Genomic DNA, 20,514 nt, shown 5'->3' with positions numbered 1-20,514 from the left:
TTTGTGACCTGCTGCTGCACTCATGCAGTGAGGAACTAGATGAGGCTTGGTGTCCCATCTACCAGAAGTCATTGGACTTACATATCGTCCTGTCCATCTGGAAAAACTCGTTATTCCTGTTCCCAAAAAAGCATCTTGCAAGGAAAATAATGACTATCGCCTGGTTGCTTTAACTTCAGTGGTAATGAAGTGCTTTGAGAAAATCATTATCAGTCTACTAAGGGCAGTGGTTGGTTGTTCACTAGATCCCTTTCAGTTTGCTTACAGGTGTAACAGAAGTACAGAGGACGCAGTTTTAGCTTTGGAACATTTAATTTTGAAACACTTGGAGGATAATACATCTTACGCACGCCTTTTATTTGTGGATTTTAGCTCCACATTTAGCACGATACAGCCACATTTCTTAATTAAGAGGTTGATGGACCTTAATGTACATCCTCTCATTATTAGATGGTATCATTCCTTTCTAACTGATCGTGCTCAAAAGGTCAGTATTAATGGCACTCTGTCAGAATCCAGAACTTTGTGTACTGGAGCTCCTCAGGGTTGCGTTAGCTCACCTGTCCTTTTTAAAGTGTACACAAACAACTGTAAAACTGCCTACCCGAATAATTACATCATAAAATTCTCAGATGACACCGCTATCTTACCCTATTAAAGAAAAACAGTGATTTAGTGAGCTACTATTTAGAGATACAAAGGTTAGTAAAATGATGACAACCACCTTGTCCTAAATGTTAAAAAGATATAGGAGATGGTACTTGATCCTTGGCAAATTGGTGACCACAGGCCCATGGTCATTCATGACACAACCATCTCCCAGGTCTCCTCATTTAAATATCTGGGCATCTGTACTGACAACTCACTAACGTGGACATGTGAACAGCCTCTGTAATAGACTACAGCAAAGGCTACACTTTCTTCGCTGTCTCAGGGTTCATGGTGTTGACCAAAAATTTATGATCATTTTATCAAGCAGTCTTAGAAAGCCTTGTCAGATTTGGCATCACAGTTTGGTTTGGTAATTGGCCCAACTGATGCAAACTGCAGGGAAGATCACAGGAGTAAGACCGCTCCCCTCTCTGCAGTCCATCTATGGGGTGGAGCAGGGGTGGAAGCCCAAGCCAAATGTCCCTTGTGGACAATAAAGTTTACCTTGCCTTGACCTTGAACTGCCAGCCCCTGCACGTGTGTTATTATTTACATAACTTTTTGAAATCAGCTTTAACAAAAGCATTTCAAATATATGTGTAATTCAAAATGCTTTAAAACAGTAGCTATAATGTAAATACCAGTAAATGTATTTCATTGATGAAGTTACTTTTTCTTTCTTCCTTTTTAAATCGCTGTCTCTTCTTCCTTCCTTATTGGCTGACCTAGGACACAGGAACAAAGCTCTGCTCTCCGATTGGCTGATCTCGAGAGCAGTTATGAACGGTGGCTGACTGATGAGTTTGTTCCACGGTTGTATGAAGATGACAGATAGCCTACAGTACATAGTACTAGTTTAGTTAACAGTCGATACATAGTATAGCTTGCTACATTTGCAGTAGTACTAGTAGCATATGCTATCATTAGTCAGTCTGTCACCAGCCTAACATTGTTTGTGCAGCTATACTCAGCTGTTCTTAAGTGACTGGATGTTGTGTTGGCTTGAGGAGTGTATTTTGGTGGGATCCTCCTCCTCCTCCTCCTCCTCCTCCTCCTCCTCCTCTACACCGTCCTCCAGCTGCTCCTGAAATACTGACACGGTGTGCGCCTCTAGTATCCCACGAACCGGGCCGAGCGGGAGTCCAGGCCTGGCAGGGCGGCCCCTGATGAGCAGCGGCAGGGTGCAGCTCTCCTTTGCTCCTGCAGGAGGCAGTGCAGCGGGGTTACTGTCCATGGTGCTGAAAATTCGGCTGTCTCTGTCCGGGGTGCTGAACAGCTCAGGGCTGCTGGGCTCAGTCTGAGACGGCTGTCGCACTCAGACAGTCCCGTTCGTTGTGTTCTGCTGGGTTCTGCTTGTTGGAGTCACTGTAGTGCAGTACAGTGAACGTCTCTCTGCCATTCGGAGATGTCGAAGCGGAGGGGGAGGGTAGGGCAGTAGTCTGAGCGTAAGGTAAGGCTTTATGTCTCTGTGACAAAGAGCGTGAAGCGCACTTATTTGTCGGTGTTTTCTGGGGCCTTGGCTGCAGGCCTTACGGTGGATTCCACGCCGAGCAGGGAGGACGTGATGAAGCGATTTGTAACGTTAGGCTAGCCCATCGGGGATATCAGCATGTTCTCTGACGGTTTTACATTCGACATGAATTGAAGCAGAACCCAATGCGCGGACGGCCATGCTTTTAAGCTGATTTTCATTGTCGGTCGTTATTTCCGGCGCCTACAATGGCGGCCCGGTGTTGATGCAGGCAGTATAGTCAAAAGTGTAAACCGCGGAGCGCCGGTGGCCTTTGTATGTTTTGTGCTCTGTCAGTGTACCAGTTTAGAAGAGGAGAGAGGCATTTTCCTGGTTAGCAGCACGGCCTACATCTCTGCTTCCAGCACACAAGAAGCCTTTTACTGTCTACTTGATATTCGCACTTAGTTTTTCGTAGATGTTCTGCGGGAGGAGTTAGTGCACATTGAAGCTGCTGTCAAAGCCTCCCAGCAGGCGCACAGGCACTTTATTGCAGCTCTCCTGGCCAGCGATCCTGCGACCACTGCTGTCTGCGGTCAGACTGTCATGTATGACATTCCTTTAGCCTATATTATAGAGCATAGCGGAATCTTCAAATTGAAAAGCTATATTAAAATGATATATTTTGAAGTTATGTCTGTAATTTGGAATATCTTATTGATAAATATATATTATATATTTTATTGATAAATAGTATAAATCACAGTTGGTTGAATTAATCACCTGAAAGACTGACCTTTTGAAAAAAAAAAAGATAGACAGTGGAAGTTGTCTTCGGCCCGTCTCATCCCTAAAAGGCGCAAAATGGTTTAGTCCACCCTTGTACTAGTATTTGTCACTAAACTCAGATAGAGCTTAATAAGTGACTTAATAAGTGAGGGGCCATGAACATATCGCATTTTAACTGCCTGGTAAACATGAGGTCAGGCCTTTTTTTGTGCCACCTTTCAAGAGCGCGGCGGCAGGTTGTGTCTGAGGTTGCTAGGGAACCTGAACACGCAAAGTATTAAAGCCTATTTAGGCTACCTAAAATCCTGAGTGCAGAGTCGATCTTCAAGGTGCTGTTTATGTGTACAAATGTAAAATTCTGATGGCCCTACACTAAAGTGATCAACTTCTTCTCCATATTTTCACAGACTGACATTTATAGAAGAAGGGAAAGATATCCTCGCCTGTGATTTATTGGTCCTCGTCACATGACATGCAGTGCGCTTTGCTGAACTCAGTCTCAGGACGCAGCCATCACGCCCTGAAAAATAGGTGCTGGGGAATGCGTACGTACCACAAATCTGTCGCTCTGGCGTTTGAGTGTGCCTGCAGTGCGTCTACATTATAAACAATGAATTGGGGGGTGCAAAAAACGTGGCATGTCTATGGCCCCTCATGCTGCTCATAACTTAAAGCTAAGTTCCAGAAAAGAAAAGAAAGAAAGGAAGAAAAGATAAAGAAAAAATGACTTTGTAAAACAAAAACCAAAATATTCAAAAGGTGCATGAGAGAGATGTGAATCAAAAGAAGAAGCATGGGGGGGCCCACAGAGATGGCTTATGAACAGGGCCCAGCATTTGGTGCTATGCCCCTGTATATGTTTCATGGTAGTACAGAACTCTTGATTTAACCATACTTCTTTCATCACCAGCTCACAGTGAAGGAGTTGGTTCTTTGTGTGTTTCATTCAACAGAAAATGACTTCAAAGGTCAGACACTGAGCCCAGGGGGGACCAGGGGACAGCCAATCAATTAGAGAGGAGGAGCCTCAGCATCAAAGTATCTATCTGTCTGTCTGTCTTTCTGTCTGTCTGTCATCAATGCTGCACCTCAATACTTAAGAACCTTGCCTCCCTCTGTCTTTCAGATGAGCCAAGACACTACAGAGACACGAACACGTACCCGCTCCAAAGGCACCCGGGGTCAGTACACACACACACACACACACACACACACACACACACACACACACACACACACCATCCTCACCCCATAAGATTGGATGTAAAATGACACTAACGTGATATTTCATATTGCATATTGATGTGATCCAGGGCTTGATTGCAGTTTTTTTCAGTTGCTTTGGTACATTTCTGAAATCATTCTTAACATTTACAGATCTGTGAGTGAATTTCTCGAAACAATTTGTACAAACAGCAGCAAACAATGGATTACCTGCAAAAGCCGGCAACTTGCTCAAAATCCTTAGTTTATCTCTCATAAGAAAATCATTATGTCCATGAACATGTCAGGGCCATCAGAATGACAAGTCCTGGTGTCATAGTTTACAAACCAGAGCGTCAAAATGCACAGCCATGTTGTACTTTGTGTCTTCTCTGGGGTCACTCTGGCAAAGGTTTGGATGACAATGACTGAAAATGCACAAAGCTGCACCTCTTCTGTATGACATATATCATCTTCAACAGTACAAAGTTAAACATTACTGTGTGTGGGAGACTGATTGCAAGAGAATGGACAGAATTCCCATTTTCATCTTGACTGTATTGTCATTTGTTGACAGGTCATGTCATTGCGATACAGAACAGTAAGAGACAAGACTGTTTTACTGTTATAATATTTTTGTGTGGCAATATCATATCATCATACAGTGCAAAGTATTGATTTTTTTATTAAATAAATTAGTAATGCATGATAATATCAGCGTGTCATCAGAATTGGCCAACATGCTTTTTAAAAAATTATGCATGCATAAGATGATGTTAACAACAGAAGAGACTTCATGATTACTAAAATGCATACACTAAAATGGTAGGGCAAAAAGGGGATATATCCATATTGGGTATCGGTCAAATATCAGCAAAAAATCCAATATCCTGCATCCCTAATATAGATTATTATTATGACCAATACAAGTTAAACCTTATTTAGCCTGCCAGAGTAATATCATCAATTGCTTTTACTGTCCATTAGATACATTTTGCACTGAAAAAAGCACTGAAGTGAGATGTACAGACTGAAAACTTTATCTTATTCAATAAAACATATGTTGACAAAGTGTTCCTCTAGAACCATAATTTACAGTTAAAAAAAGATAATAAATTGCAATATATTGCAATATATTTTATTACAATACTCAGCATATGGCAACATTTAAAATTGCAATAATATTGTATCGTGACTTAAGTATCATGATAACATCGTATCGTGGTTTCTCTGGTGATACCCAACCCTACTACCTGGCCTCAACTGTTTGTCAAATTAGTTTTTAGTAAAATGATTATACATAGGTTTCAATTAAATTAAAACTATATTTTGACAAGTAATAGCCTCAAGATGAGGTCATTATTATTGTCTAAAGGCCCTTATCTTTTCAGTTGCTACTGAGACTATGTGGTACTGTACCAAACAAATTTGCTTTTGGCAAATGAAGAGTCTCATTGGGTCCCTGGAGGTGTTTGGCCCCACAGCATTTGTCCTCTTTGCTTGGTTGGTAGTCCAGCTGTGCTTACAAGTTTCATACAGACAAAGGGGACATTCTCACTGTATGCACAATGGCATGCAAAACGTTTGGCACCCATGGTCAAAATGTAGTTAAGTAAGTAGAGGATGAACTGATCTCCAAAGGCAAAATGTTAAAAATGACACATTTCTTCGATATTTCAAGATTACTTTTTAATTTAAATCTTGTACAGTTTCAAAATAAAAATGAAAAGGGCCTGAAGCAAAAGTTCGGGCACCCTGCATGGTCAGTACTTATTAGTGCCCCCCTTTGGCAGCTTTTTTTGGAACCAATCTTTCAGTTCTTGTTTGAGGGCTTTTCACCCATTCTTCCTGTAAAAGGCCTCTAGCTCTGTGAGATTCTTGGGCCGTCTTGCATGCACTGCTCTTTTGAGGTCTATTCAGATTTTTAATGGTGTTTAGGTCGGGAGGCTGTGAGGGCCATGGCAAAACCTTCATCTTGCGCCTCTTGAGGTAATCCATTGTGGAATTTGAGGTGTGTTTAGGATCATTGTCCTGTTGTAGAAGCCATCCTCTCTTCATCTTTAGTTTTTTTTTTACAGATGGTGTGATGTTTGCTTCCAGAATTTGCAGGAATTTAACTGAATCCTTTTTTCCCTCTACCTGTGAAATGTTCCCTGTGCCACTGGCTGCAACACAAGCCCCAAAGCATGATTGATCCACCCTGGTGTTTAACAGTTGGACCGGTGTTCTTTTCATGAAATTCTGCACCCTTTTTTCTCCAAACATACCTTTGCTCATTGTGTCCAAAAAGTTCTATTTTAACTTCATCAGTCCACAGGACTTGTTTTCAAAAAGCATCAGGCTTTTTTCGATGTTCCTGTGCAAACTTCCGATGCTGAATTTTATGGTGAGGACACAGGAAAGGTTTTCTTTTGATGACTCTTTCATTAAGATCATATTTGTACAGGTGTCGCTGCACAGTAGAACAGTGCACTGTCACTCCAGAGTCTGCAGAATCTTTCTGCAGGTCTTTGGCAGTCAAACGGAGGTTTTGAGTTGCCTTTCTAGCAATCCTACGAGCAGCTCTCTCAGAATATTTTCTTGGTCTTCCAGACCTCAACTTGACCTCCACAGTTCCTGTTAACTGCCATTTCTTAATTACATCATGGACTGAGGAAATAGCTACCTGAAAACACTTTGCTATCCTTTTATAGCCTTCTCCTGCTTTGTAGACACTGTTATTTTAGTTTTTAGAGTGCTAGGCAGCTGTTTAGAGGAGCTCTGGCTGCTGATTTTGGGACAAGGTTTCAGGAGTCAGAATATTTATAAAGCTTTGAAATTTGTATCTCCTGGCCTTCCCTTAAGATGATTGTAAACAAGCTATAGCCCTAACAACCTAATTAAGGTCTGAGACCCTGGTAAAAGTTGTCTGAGAGCTCAAATGTCTTGGGGTGCCCAAACTTTTGCATGGTGCTCCTCTCCTTTTTTTCACTCTAAAATTGTACAAAACAAAAATAATACACTAATCCTGCTTAAAATGTTGAAAATCAAGTTTCATTTTAACTCCATGCCTTTTGGAGATCAGTTCATCTTCTACTCACAACTTTTGATCAGGGGTGTCTAAATTTTTGCATGCCACTGTACAAGGATTAATGCTACAGTGTGTAAATGCGCTATTAGTAAAGCTGTTTCCTCCACAAAATTAAAGGTTCAGGTGTTTTTACATTCAGAGCTCTCATATTATTTTTTATTTGTGCATCTGCTGACTCTCGCGCCACGTAACGCTCAGTGTCATCAGAACTTGTGGGACAAGAGATGAAGCAGGAGTTAAGGTAAGAGATTTTTTGCTTCAACAGAAGACTATCATGGTGTATGAAGTATGTCTTGTGTTTATAAAGTGAGTATTTTTGTTGCTGCGTGTCAGTAGCAGCTGTCCCACCCCTGGATGTGATGGCAAAGGCCATGTCAGTGGAAGATATTCAAGACATAGGAGGTAAGGTTCATACAGTATTACATCAAACGTTGTGCACAGCAGTTAGTAAGCCAGTGCTTTTATAGGTCAGGAAGCTTTTGGTATGTGACCTATAAAAAGCACACAGCATCAGCAATCAGATAAAGAAGCACTCAATTCAATACTTCATTGTTATGTCAGTACAGTTGATTGGGATTTGCCTCAGTGCAGCTCTTCAAACAGACAAAACAAAAAATATGTAAAATCAGAGCAGCAAAAAGTTATCACTTTTATGCACTCAAACATACATATCAGCAATTCATAGTACAACATGCACATGTATTAGAGTGTAATTATCAAGGTGATTATTTTATGATTGATGGTATATGGTGTAACTTTATGTAAAACCATATGTGATAGTTGAGCGTGTTATTTTGATTTAGAAAATGTGATGTAAAATAGATGTTTTTTTGTGATCAAATGTTTATTAGGATTTGAAGGACATCAGTACATTCACCAGCACATAAATAAAATAAATATATAGACACATATCCATACACACATACATATACAAAGATATGCACACATATATACACATACATACAACCAATAATAATAATAATAATAGTAGTAAAATAAAAATAAATAAATAAATAATAGAAATACAAGTAATAAGTAATTAAATAAGAAAAACTGCCACAGAAACAAAGAAACAAAGTGCCACTGATGTATAACCTAATTAGAAGTATAAAAATGTTAGATGCCATCCACAATCTGCAAATGTAAAATAGATGTTATGTGAATTGTTGTTAGAATATAACAATACAAGAAGCATGCAGCCCCAATATTCATTACATTTCACAATGTATAGTGTTGCCCAGAACAACTGCTGATTTTGCAGTTCTATGTGAGCATGTTAGCGTTTGCTTATATAGCCATCCCAATCTCCTCAGCATACTTGGATGTCCGATAGTGAAGAAAAGGAAGCTAGAGAAGGCTGAGGAAAACCAGTCTGCTCCCAAGAGGAGGAACCAGCCTGCCAAACAAGCAGCAGATGAGAGCTTCACTGCAGACAGTGATACAGCAGAAGAGGAAGAGACGCAGAAGGAGGAGGAGGAGGAAGAAGAAGACCTTAAAGAGAAGAAGAAAAACAATACAAAAAACAGACAAGAGTCAACAAAAAGTGAGTGAAACCAAACCAGACAAGTTACTGTGAAACATGACAGTACCAGTGTGCAAAGAGCAGGTAGGGCCACACTTTCATGTCTCACCAAACCAGTGCACCAAAGAGTGATTTTCACTATCTAATAATTCACCAAAAAAGCAAAGATTCTAAAAAATCCAAGGCAAAAATCTGTGTAGCAGAACAATATTGTTTTTTTTTCTTATCCCATTAACACCTCAGTTCACACCACTAACCCAAGGGTAGTCATTTTTTGGCTGGCTTAAATAATCACAACTCAGTTATTGCCGTACAGTAGTAAACAACAAAATTGTAAGATGGTGTGAAAACTATCAGCTGAATAGTTTCCATCAAGAATAAAGGCCTTTGCATACTGAGTCCGCAATTGTCGCACATGTAAAATTAAATACAAATTCACTTTGTCTAAATCATGTTGGGACACTGAGTCTGAAACTTTCATCCATCATTAAAATTTTCAGAGCAGCTTAAATTTTCTGCGTTTTTCATATCCGTCAGAAGCCTTTTTAGCGCAGTGGTGTCAAACACACAGCCCAGGGGGCAGAACTGGCCCGCCAAAGGGTCCAATCCGGCCCACTGGATGACTTTGCACACCTAATATTGATGCACTTGTGAAGGCCAAAAGGTGCAAGGTTTCAGGAGCAGGTTAAACAGTGAGGTGATATTTCATGTAAAGAGGCTTTTCACCCTGACCAGAGTGCAGTGAGTAGACTGACTGTGGGAAAACTAAGAAATACTGTTGAATTTGCATATATTTTCCTCAGGAAATTGCAGGCTGATCATCATTTGTTTTGTAAGTGGATGAATGTTCATAATGTACTTCTTTACACTTAAAAAAGGGAAATATTATGCAGTAGTTTTACTGGTCCAGCCCACTGAAGATCAAATTAGGCTGTATGTGGCCCATAAACAAAAATGAATTTGACACTCCTGCTTTAGAAAGAGACGTTCGATCAAGAGTCAGTGAAGAAAATGTGGCAGCGGGACACAGCTGTGACAAGACAGAGGTAGACAGAGATAGCTCACTTTCAACAGGTCATATAGGAATATTCAGGTGGATGATGATATGGACCGCACACAGAACATGGAGACAGAGAGGAAGGACAGCTCCACCCCTTCATGGGGCTGCGGTGCCAAATGAAAGACAAGAAGGGAGTGGTGACAGGAAGAAATGTGTCTTTTCACTTTGTCACGTATTGCAAATTTTCACACCAAACAGAGCAATAAAACACATCGGAATCAGTGTGCAAGGTTTATGCACGTAACAATTTTTTTTTCTTTTTTTTTTTTTGGATGACGGATTTAAAAAAATTCATCCGAAAAAAAAAAGATTCAGTGTGCAAAGGCCTCAGTGAGCTAAATGCTAACATCAACATGCTAATATGCTAACAATTACAATGAATGTGTCTCAAATTGCATACTTCCATTAGTACACGTCACTGGAGTACACTGTGTACTTGCGACATGCACCAGAGCATGTGAGCGGAGCTGAGCGGGTGTAAATTTCCGCTCCTCGCTCGCAGACCTGTCACTTTGCACCGCTCCTCCGCTCCGCTTGGTTCTGTGCATTCTTCGCTCCGCTCCACTCCATCATAAATTTTATCCCGCTCCACTCGCTGACCACTCTGCTCAAAAAAACTGCATCGTACTACCCTAACCTGTAATGTTCTATTCACAAATAAAACATGAGCTTGGTAGATTCTCCCCTCTCCCCGCAGTTAGGGACCGTTCTACACGGTAACGCTGCTTCTCTTCTCAGTTTCTTTTCTGAAGTACACAGTAAACTCCATAGTTTTGAAAAAAAATAGTGTGGGTGTGCGCAGGTGCAAAGATGGATTCTGGGTGGGGCATGAGCAACCGGAACGAAATTGGAGCGAGAGATAAGGCTCCGCTCCACCTTTTTAAAAAAATAGCTGCTCCTTGCTCCTCGCTTATTTTGGACAAAAAGTAGAATGGTTGTGACATCAGAGCCAGAAGTAACTTCAAAATAAAAGACAGGAAGATAAGATTGCCTATGAGACTTATAAATATCCTATGAAACTTTCCCATGTATCTTTTATTTCCACTTACACCTGATGTTTTGCGCATTTTGAAAAGCTGCCTGCCATTGCTGTGAGGAACTTTTTATTCATAAAAATAGAAATAAAATGTTATGATCGCAAATTTTATGGCTACAGTAAAACTTGTTGTTCAACCATAACATTGCTGTTCAGAGGCAAATCGTCATGCATATTGTTCCCATGAAGGACGTATAGGGATTCCCTCAAAGGTTGTGTTTTAATATTCATTCGCCGAATTGTTTGCAATAAAGTAATCGAGGATATAATAAATTATTGTGTGTGCCACGTTGTTTTCTCCATAACGCATTGTTGCGTCAGTGAAGTGTCAAGCTGATGTTTGTCCTTTTTACCAGCAGATGGCAGTAGGCCTATGGATTTATTTGCTGTCATTGAATGCCTGGTTTTCTCTTAGTTTCTGTTGGATTATACAGACCTGCAGTTCTTCAGGTTATTGATACAGACAATTCATATTATATGCAGCATATATTTACTTGTATTCTTTCATATTGTTTTATCACATAGGCCTATGCATTGTTGGCAGAGATAGGCAGCATTTTAATTACACGTATTTAAAATGTTTTATCGCCTACTATGACGATAGAAATGTCATACAAAAATACATCCTGTGCCTTTTTTTCAAAATCTGATTAATCGAATAAAATAATCAATGATTAATCATTTAAAAAAATGTATAAGTTAGTGGCAGCCCTAACTGTATGCAACACATCTGATTCATATTATTTTAACCTGTTAGTGTTTCTTGCAATGTCCCTCACAAATAAACTAATAAATATATGAATACAAACACCTTAGCTACTATTGAACATTAGAATGTGATGAGGAACCTTTAATGTTCATATGAAGGCAAGTGAAGGAGCTGCTATGTTACGTTCTAATAACCTTTCCTATTTTAATTTAAACTTTTTTTATGTCAACCTCCCAATGAGGTGCAGTTTCCTCATCGCTGCCCTTTGCATTGAGGCCCTCTAGACTGGACCGCTATGGACCGCTTCGTCTTTGGTTTGCTGTCCGTCGACCGCCAGTAAAACAAGGAAGAAGCAGCCACCGAAAAACAATGAAGAAGCTGCCGAAAAACAACTCACCTGATTTAGACAATGCAAAATTTTTTGAATCCACCTCTTCCACCTCGTCCAATCAGAACAGGAATTGTTAAAATTCAAACAATGCCTGATCCTAATGCTTTTTTTTTTTTTTTTTTAAATCGCAATTCTTTCTTCGACGATTCCGAATCAATTCATTAATCCAAAGAATCGATTTTTTTTTCAAACAATTTTTTTTTCAAACAATTCGGCGAATGAATATTAAAACACAACCTTTGAGGGAATCCCTATACGTCCTTCATGGGAACAATATGCATGACGATTTCCCTGATTAGTCTCTGAAGTTTTTAGAGAAGAAGCCGCCGAAAAACAACTCACCTGATTTAGACAATGCAAACCTTTTTGGACCCACCTCTTAAAAGAATCAGAACAGGAATTGTTAAAATTCAAACAATGCCTGATCCTAGTGCTTTTTTTTTTTTTTTTTTTTAAAAATCGCAATTCTTTTCTTTGACGATTCCAAATCGATTCATCAATCCAATGAATCGATTTTTTTTTCCAAACAATTCGTCGAATGAATATTAAAACACAACCTTTGAGGGAATCCCTATACGTCCTTCATGGGAACAATATGCATGATGATTTCCCTTATTAGTCTCTGAAGTTTTTAGAGAAGAAGCAGCCGAAAAACAACGAAGAAGCCGCCGAAAAACAACTCACCTGATTTAGACAATGCAAAGTTTTTTGAACCCACCTCTTAAAAGAATCATAACAGGAATTGTTAAAACTCAAACAATGCCTGCTTTTTTTAAAAAAAAAATTGATTCACGTGAAAATCGCGATTCTTTTCTTCGACAATTCTGAATCGATTCATTAATCCAAAGAATCGCTTTTTTTTTTTATTTTATTTTTTTTTTAGAAAGCACTAGGATCGGGCATTGTTTGAATTTTAACAATTCCTGTTCTAATTCTTTTAAGAGGTGGGTTCAAAAAAGTTTGCATTGTCTAAATCAGGTGAGTTGTTTTTTGGCGGCTTCTTCATTGTTTTTCGGTGGCAGCTTCTTCCTCGTTTTACTGGTGGTTGACGGACTGCAAACCAAAGACGAAGCGGTCCATAGCAGTCCAGTTTAGAGGGCCGCAATGCAAAGGGCAGCAATGAGGAAACTGCACCTCACTGGGAAGTTGACATAAAAAAGTTTAAAATAGGAAAGGTTATTAGAACGTAACATAGCAGCTCCTTCACTTGCCTTCATATGAACATTAAAGGTTCCTCATCACATTCTAATGTTCAATAGTAGCTAAGGTGTTTGTATTCATGTATTTATTAGTTTATTTGCGAGGGACATTGCAAGAAACACTAACAGGTTAAAATAATATGAATCAGATGTGTTGCATACAGTTAGGGCTGCCACTAACTTATACATTTTTTTAAATGATTAATCATTGATTATTTTATTCGATTAATCAGATTTTGAAAAAAAGGCACAGGATGTATTTTTGTATGATATTTCTATCGTCATAGTAGGCGATAAAACATTTTAAATACATGTAATTAAAATGCTGCCCATCTCTGCCAAAAATGCATAGGCCTATGTGATAAAACAATATAAAAGAATACAAGTAAATATATGCTGCATATAATATGAATTGTCTGTATCAATAACCTGAAGAACTGCAGGTCTGTATAATCCAACAGAAACTAAGAGAAAACTAGGCATTCAATGACAGCAAATAAATCCATAGGCCTACTGCCATCTGCTGGTAAAAAGGACAAACATCAGCTTGACACTTCACTGACGCAACAATGCGTTATGGAGAAAACAACGTGGCACACACAATAATTTATTATATCCTCGATTACTTTATTGCAAACAATTCGGCGAATGAATATTAAAACACAACCTTTGAAGGAATCCCTATACGTCCTTCATGGGAACAATGTGCATGACGATTTCCCTCTGAACAGCAATGTTATGGTTGAACAACAAGTTTTACTGTAGCCATAAAATTTGCGATCATAACATTTTATTTCTATTTTTATGAATAAAAAGTTCCTCACAGCAATGGCAGGCAGCTTTTCAAAATGTGCAAAATATCAGGTGTAAGTGGAAATAAAAGATACATGGGAAAGTTTTATAGGATATTTTTAAGTTTTATAGGCTTTGGCCCAATTCCAATCCGATCCCTTACAGACTCACTGACTTAGAGGCGCGTTCATGTGAAGTGCGTGAGTGTGTGAGGGCTGTCCCATTGTCAAATCGTCAAGTCAGTAAGTCAGTGAGTGAGCCCTTTATGCCCCCTTACTGTAGGTCAGCATCGATGCTGACTTACGGTTCCCACAGTTCATAGCGTTGTGACGTCAAATGCAGGGGTTGCCCTTGGAACACCGGAAGTAACACGGTCGGCAGATATGCAAACATTAACGTTATGGAAGGAGAGCGAAAAAACAGATAGATAAACAATGAAACATTACATTAACAAGGATTTAAGATGGTACATAAACACACATGAAGTCAGAGGAATACCAGTGGTTATATTCCACACACAAAGAATATATATCTATATATCTATCTATATATATATATACAGTACAGGCCAAAAGTTTGGACACACCTTCTCATTCAATGCGTTTTCTTTATTTTCATGACTATTTACATTGTAGATTCTCACTGAAGGCATCAAAACTATGAATGAACACATGTGGAGTTATGTACTTAACAAAAAAAGGTGAAATAACTGAAAACATGTTTTATATTCTACTTTCTTCAAAATAGCCACCCTTTGCTCTGATTACTGCTTTGCACACTCTTGGCATTCTCTCCATGAGCTTCAAGAGGTAGTCACCTGAAATGGTTTCCACTTCACAGGTGTGCCTTATCAGGGTTAATTAGTGGAATTTCTTGCTTTATCAATGGGGTTGGGACCATCAGTTGTGTTGTGCAGAAGTCAGGTTAATACACAGCCGACAGCCCTATTGGACAACTGTTAAAATTCATATTATGGCAAGAACCAATCAGCTAACTAAAAAAAATGAGTGGCCATCATTACTTTAAGAAATGAAGGTCAGTCAGTCCGGAAAATTGCAAAAACTTTAAATGTGTCCCCAAGTGGAGTCGCAAACCATCAAGCGCTACAACGAAACTGGCACACATGAGGACCGACTCAGGAAAGGAAGACCAAGAGTCACCTCTGCTTCTGAGGATAAGTTCATCCGAGTCACCAGCCTCAGAAATCGCAAGTTAACAGCAGCTCAGATCAGAGAGCAGATGAATGCCACACAGAGTTCTAGCAGCAGACCCATCTCTAGAACAACTGTTAAGAGGAGACTGCGCGAATCAGGCCTTCATGGTCAAATAGCTGCTAGGAAACCACTGCTAAGGAGAGGCAACAAGCAGAAGAGATTTGTTTGGGCCAAGAAACACAAGGAATGGACATTAGACCAGTGGAAATCTGTACTTTGGTCTGATGAGTCCAAATTTGAGATCTTTGGTTCCAACCGCCGTGTCTTTGTGAGACGCAGAAAAGGTGAACGGATGGATTCCACATGCCTGGTTCCCACTGTGAAGCATGGAGGAGGAGGTGTGATGGTGTGGGGGTGTTTTGCTGGTGACACTGTTGGGGATTTATTCAAAATTGAAGGCACACTGAACCAGCATGGCTACCACAGCATCCTGCAGCGACATGCCATCCCATCCAGTTTGCGTTTAGTTGGACCATCATTTATTTTTCAACAGGACAATGACCCCAAACACACCTCCAGGCTGTGTAAGGGCTATTTGACCAAGAAGGAGAGTGATGGAGTGCTGCGGCAGATGACCTGGCCTCCACAGTCACCGGACCTGAACCCAATGGAGATGGTTTGGGGTGAGCTGGACCGCAGAGTGAAGGCAAAGGGGCCAACAAGTGCTAAACACCTCTGGGAACTCCTTCAAGACTGTTGGAAAACCATTTCAGGTGACTACCTCTTGAAGCTCATGGAGAGAATGCCAAGAGTGTGCAAAGCAGTAATCAGAGCAAAGGGTGGCTATTTTGAAGAAACTAGAATATAAAACATGTTTTCAGTTATTTCACCTTTTTTTAAGTACATAACTCCACATGTGTTCATTCATAGTTTTGATGCCTTCAGTGAGAATCTACAATGTAAATAGTCATGAAAATAAAGAAAACGCATTGAATGAGAAGGTGTGTCCAAACTTTTGGCCTGTACTGTATATACATATATATATATATATAGCTTATATTGTTTTTCCCCCCTACCCTCTTGGATTTTATTTTGACGTTTGTACATTTCCAGGGGCGGAAATCCTGGGGGGGACAGGGGGGACATGACTCCCCCTTCAGTAAAGCTGTACCCCCCCAGAATCATTTGAGACACAATTAATAATTTTTGAACAATGCAGTAGTATTTATTGAACGCACAATGTAAGCGGTACTCATTATAATCGCGCAATAATGTGCTATTTAAATCTTAAAAGATTTAGTCCCCCCCCCCCCTCCCATTCCTAGTAGTGGTATATCCCACACTCTTTCCAATGGGCGGGGCTGCTTGGCAGCAGCAGCAGCGTGTGGCTGGAACCGCTGTCCACATTGCGCATTGCAGGGTGAGATGTTCACTCACACACAGTTTAACTTACACAAGTTACAACACATCCCATTTACTGTTACAACAAGCCCCAGGCCCAGGCTGATATTATAAACTGTCTGCAACATTTCTCCAGCATTGTTCAAAAGCCTACTCAATTACAAGTGCTGCTAAGCTAAAAGCTAATGATCAAGCTCAGAGTTTAGTGATAGTCAGAGAGGACAGGAGAGAAAGAAGAGGGAGAGGACAGGACAAGAGCAGTCAGTGGTGGAGCGGCTCGTAGCGAATGGGTACCTGTCTGTAGGCTCTCCACCTGTCAGTGAGACAAACATGAGAGACGTGCAGTCTAACGGATGAGGAGCGGTCATTATGCACGACTATTACGCACGGTTGTGAGGTGCGCAGAGGCAGATCTGACAGCACACTATTTATAAACCAGTTTACCCAGTTTACCAGTTTAATTGCAGGAAATGTTTAGTTGTTAAGCCATCTCTCATAAGTATAGATATTCATTCTGCCTGTTGGAGAGATAGAGAGAAGATTAAAGCGTCAGATTGCGGTAAAAGATGCTGTATAAAAGACAGGCTACAACTTTTTTTCCTTGTCCCCCCTGGAATTATTCTCTAAAATTTTACTGTTTATTGACCCCCCCCCCCCCCCCCCCCCCCCCCCAACTATGAAATGGGATTTTCGCCCCTGCATTTCACTTCCGCTTCCTGTCTGCCCACCGCGCTACTGTCTGTCCCAAATGAGAAATGATAAAAGGAATTTACAAAAACCAAAATTGGTTTTCTGGTTTTTCGTTCGGAAACAAAAAAGGAATAGATAATGTGATTTTGTTTTTTGACTTCCGTTTTTGGTTTCCAAATGCAAAAACGAATTGGCTGAATGTCCGCAGACCTGTTCAATATTCAGTCCGAAAAGGAATAATGATAAAACGAATCGGCAAAAACCAAAAACGGGCCGTTATTTGATTCTGACACCAAAAACGTTTTTCTTGGGTACTCTTGTTTTTTTTGTTTTGAATCAAATAACAGATTTACCGTTTTCGGTTTTTGAATTACGAATGAATATCCCTGTATCATGATGTGGTTGAATATTATTTCTGGCCTACACAATTCAAGTAGCATTTTAATAGACATAACTATCAATAACTATTTTACACATTCATAAGTTTTTTTTCTGCAATTGCAGTGAAGTCTGGACATTTGGGGTGAATCCAAATGAATCCAAACTCTTATATCAGCTTCTTCTCAGTCTCCAATTGTTTTAATTATGATAGATTAATCTATTGAACTGCTTTTCAGGCGATTTGTAATTTATGTTTATGGTTCAACCTCCATTTTACATGAATTCTCATGTGAATCAGCATCAATCAATCAATCAATCAATCAATCTTAATTATTAAGCCCAATATCGCAAATAACAATTTGCCTCAATGGGCTTTACAACATACGACATCCCTCTGTTCTTTGGACCTCCACAGCAGATAAGGAAAAACCCCTTAAACGGGGAAAAAAATGGTAGAAACCTCAGGAAGAGCAACAGTAATCTGTATACAAAATTATACATAAAGAGAGACAGAGACAGAGAGATGCAGGACAGACAGTAGTGTAAGTAGCTTGCAACAACATTAATTTAAGTAATAATATTATAATAATAATTACAGCAATTGTGGTACAATATGTTGTTGGTATATATAATAGGAGCTATATGTAAGAAAAACCGAAGATCAAGGACGCGGCGACGCAGCCCTGCCACGGCAGCCGCCCGTGGGCAAACAAATCAGTCTCCAGCGTGCTGATGTCCAGCAGCCTCGAATCTGTAGGGGAGGGGGGCGGACACGACTCGCGGCAGTATTTTGAATTTGAGTGCAGTAACTGTTTTGGTCACATTCTTACATACAGCGCCTTTAATATATGATAGTATATGTATGTGACAATAATCATGATCATAATCATGTGTATAATAATAGTAGTAGAAGTATGACTAATGATAACAGCAGCAGCAGGAGGAATCAGGCAGGCCCATGGCAGCAGCACAAACACACACATCACACCATCCAGGCACCGCTGCAATACGAGTTAACCTGCCAGACAGTAGTGCACAAACTCTCTGGAGAAGAAGCCGAGTTAGTGACATGCAGTACAGCCGAGTTAGCGAGATGCAGTAACAGGACTTGAGTGTTACTAAAGGAGAGAGAAAGAGAAGGAGATAAGGGCTCTGTATTATAGGAGGTCCCCCGTCAGACTAGGCCTATGTCAGCCTAACTAGGGGCTGGTCCAAGGCAAGCCTGAGCCAGCCCCAACTATAAGCTTTATCAAAAAGGAAAGTCTTAAGTCTAGTCTTAGATGTGGAGACGGTGTCTGCCTCCTGGACCACAACAGGAAGATGATTCCACAGAAGAGGAGCCTGATAGCTGAAGGCTCTGGCTCCTGATCTACTTTTGGAGACGTTAGGGACCACGAGTAACCCTGCATTCTCAGAGTGCAGTGTTCTAGTGGGATAATATGGCACTATGAGCTCTCCAAGATATGACGGTGCCTGACCATTTAGAGCTTTGTAAGTTAGGAGTAGGCTTTTAAATTCAATTCTGGATTTTACAGGGAGCCAGTGCAGAGAAGCTAAAACAGGAGAAATGTGATCTTGTTTCTTAGTTCCTGTCAGTACAGATGCCGCTGCATTCTGGATCAGCTGGAGAGTTTTCAAAGACTTATTAGGGAATTACAGTAATCCAGCCTGGAGGCAACAAAAGTGTGGATCAATTTTTCTGCATTTTTTTGGGACAGGATAGGCCTAATTTTGCAATAATATGCAGATGAACAAACATAGTCCCTGACGTTTGTTTTAAATGGGAGTTAAAAGACAACAAGGTTTGTTACGGTAGTGCTAGAGGCCAGAGCAATGCCATTCAGAGAAACTATATCATCAGACAAAGAATTTCTGAAGTGTTTGTGGCTAAGAACAATAACTTCAGTTTTGTCTAAATTGTTCTTAATTTTTTAGAGGAGGTTTAATTACAGCTACCTTAAAAGACTGTGGTACATAGCCTGTTCATGAAGATATATTGATCATGTCTAATATGTGAGTGTTAACTAAAGGTAAGACTTCCATAAGTAGCCAAGTTGGGATGGGGTCTAAGAGACACGTTGATGATTTAGATGAAGAAATCATTGAGGTCAACTGTTGAAGAGAAATCGGGGAGAAGTTATCTAGATATATATTATGTCTTACAGCTGTGTTTGAGGGCAGATTGGTTCCATCTGAGGACAGGAGGTCATGAATTTTGCCTCTAATAGCTAGAATTTTATCATTACAAAAGCTCATAAAATCATCACTGCTAAGGGCTAAAGGAATACAAGGAGCTGTGACTCTCAGTCAACCTGGCAACAGTGCTGAAAAGAAACCTGGGGTTGTTCTTGTTTTCTGCTGAGTAATAGTTTGCTCTAGCATTGTGGAGGGCCCAGGTCTGTCTTCTCAGACTTAACGAGATTCTTACAGTTTGGTTAATCACCAATTTCTTTCAAATTTTCGCGATATTTGTTTTAATTTTCTAGTTTGAAAGTTGTTCCAAGGAGCGGACTTTCTTTGCTTTGGTAACTTCTGTTCAAGAGGTGCTACAGAGCCGAGTGTTGTTCGCAGTGAGTCTGCAGGGCTATCAGCAAGATCAATTCGCAAGGGTTTAAAGTCCGTACGGGAAACCTCTGTTACAGAAGGACATGGTATTAAATTTAATGTCGACGGAATCATTTCCTTAAATTTTGCAACAGCACTATCTGATAAACACCTAGTATAGTAACTGTTGCTGAGTGGCGTGTAATCGAGTAGAAAGAAATCAGAAGTTATTAAATAATGATCTGATAGAGAGGGATTCTGTGGAAAGACTATTAGGTTATCAATTTCAATTCCATACGTCAGAACTAGATAGAAGGTGTGGTTAAAACAGTGAGTGGGTTTATGTACACCCTGACTGAAGCCAATGGAGTCTAATAATGAGATAAACGTAGTAGCGAGGGAGTCATTATCAATGTCAACATGAATGTTAAAATCACCTACAATAATACTTTATCTGATTTAGGAACTAAAT

General features: G+C 40.0%; 2 protein-coding genes across 5 annotated transcripts in view; one reads left to right on the top strand and one right to left on the bottom strand.

The window, feature by feature from the left end:
- LOC125892011 (protein-serine O-palmitoleoyltransferase porcupine-like) overlaps positions 1-20,514 on the bottom strand; it is a 119,474-nt gene that overhangs the window by 84,405 nt on the left and 14,555 nt on the right. The gene's annotated exons all lie outside the window — the stretch shown is intronic.
- myt1a (myelin transcription factor 1a) overlaps positions 1,787-20,514 on the top strand; it is an 88,113-nt gene continuing 69,385 nt past the window's right edge. For 2 of the 4 annotated variants that reach the window (XM_049581644.1, XM_049581641.1), the window contains exons 1-6: positions 1,787-2,101; positions 3,844-3,928; positions 4,017-4,071; positions 7,362-7,404; positions 7,497-7,565; positions 8,477-8,706. In XM_049581644.1, the coding sequence (XP_049437601.1) occupies positions 4,017-4,071; positions 7,362-7,404; positions 7,497-7,565; positions 8,477-8,706 (397 nt within the window). In that variant the 5' untranslated portion in view covers positions 1,787-2,101; positions 3,844-3,928. Of the gene's footprint in view, positions 2,102-3,297; positions 3,436-3,843; positions 3,929-4,016; positions 4,072-7,361; positions 7,405-7,496; positions 7,566-8,476; positions 8,707-20,514 lie in introns of all 4 variants that reach the window. The other 2 variants (XM_049581642.1, XM_049581643.1) reach the window with 2 other exon arrangements.

Source organism: Epinephelus fuscoguttatus, linkage group LG7, assembly GCF_011397635.1.
Source record: "Epinephelus fuscoguttatus linkage group LG7, E.fuscoguttatus.final_Chr_v1".
Taxonomy (NCBI): Eukaryota; Metazoa; Chordata; class Actinopteri; order Perciformes; family Serranidae; genus Epinephelus; species Epinephelus fuscoguttatus.
This window is presented reverse-complemented; position numbering and strand designations above follow the sequence as displayed.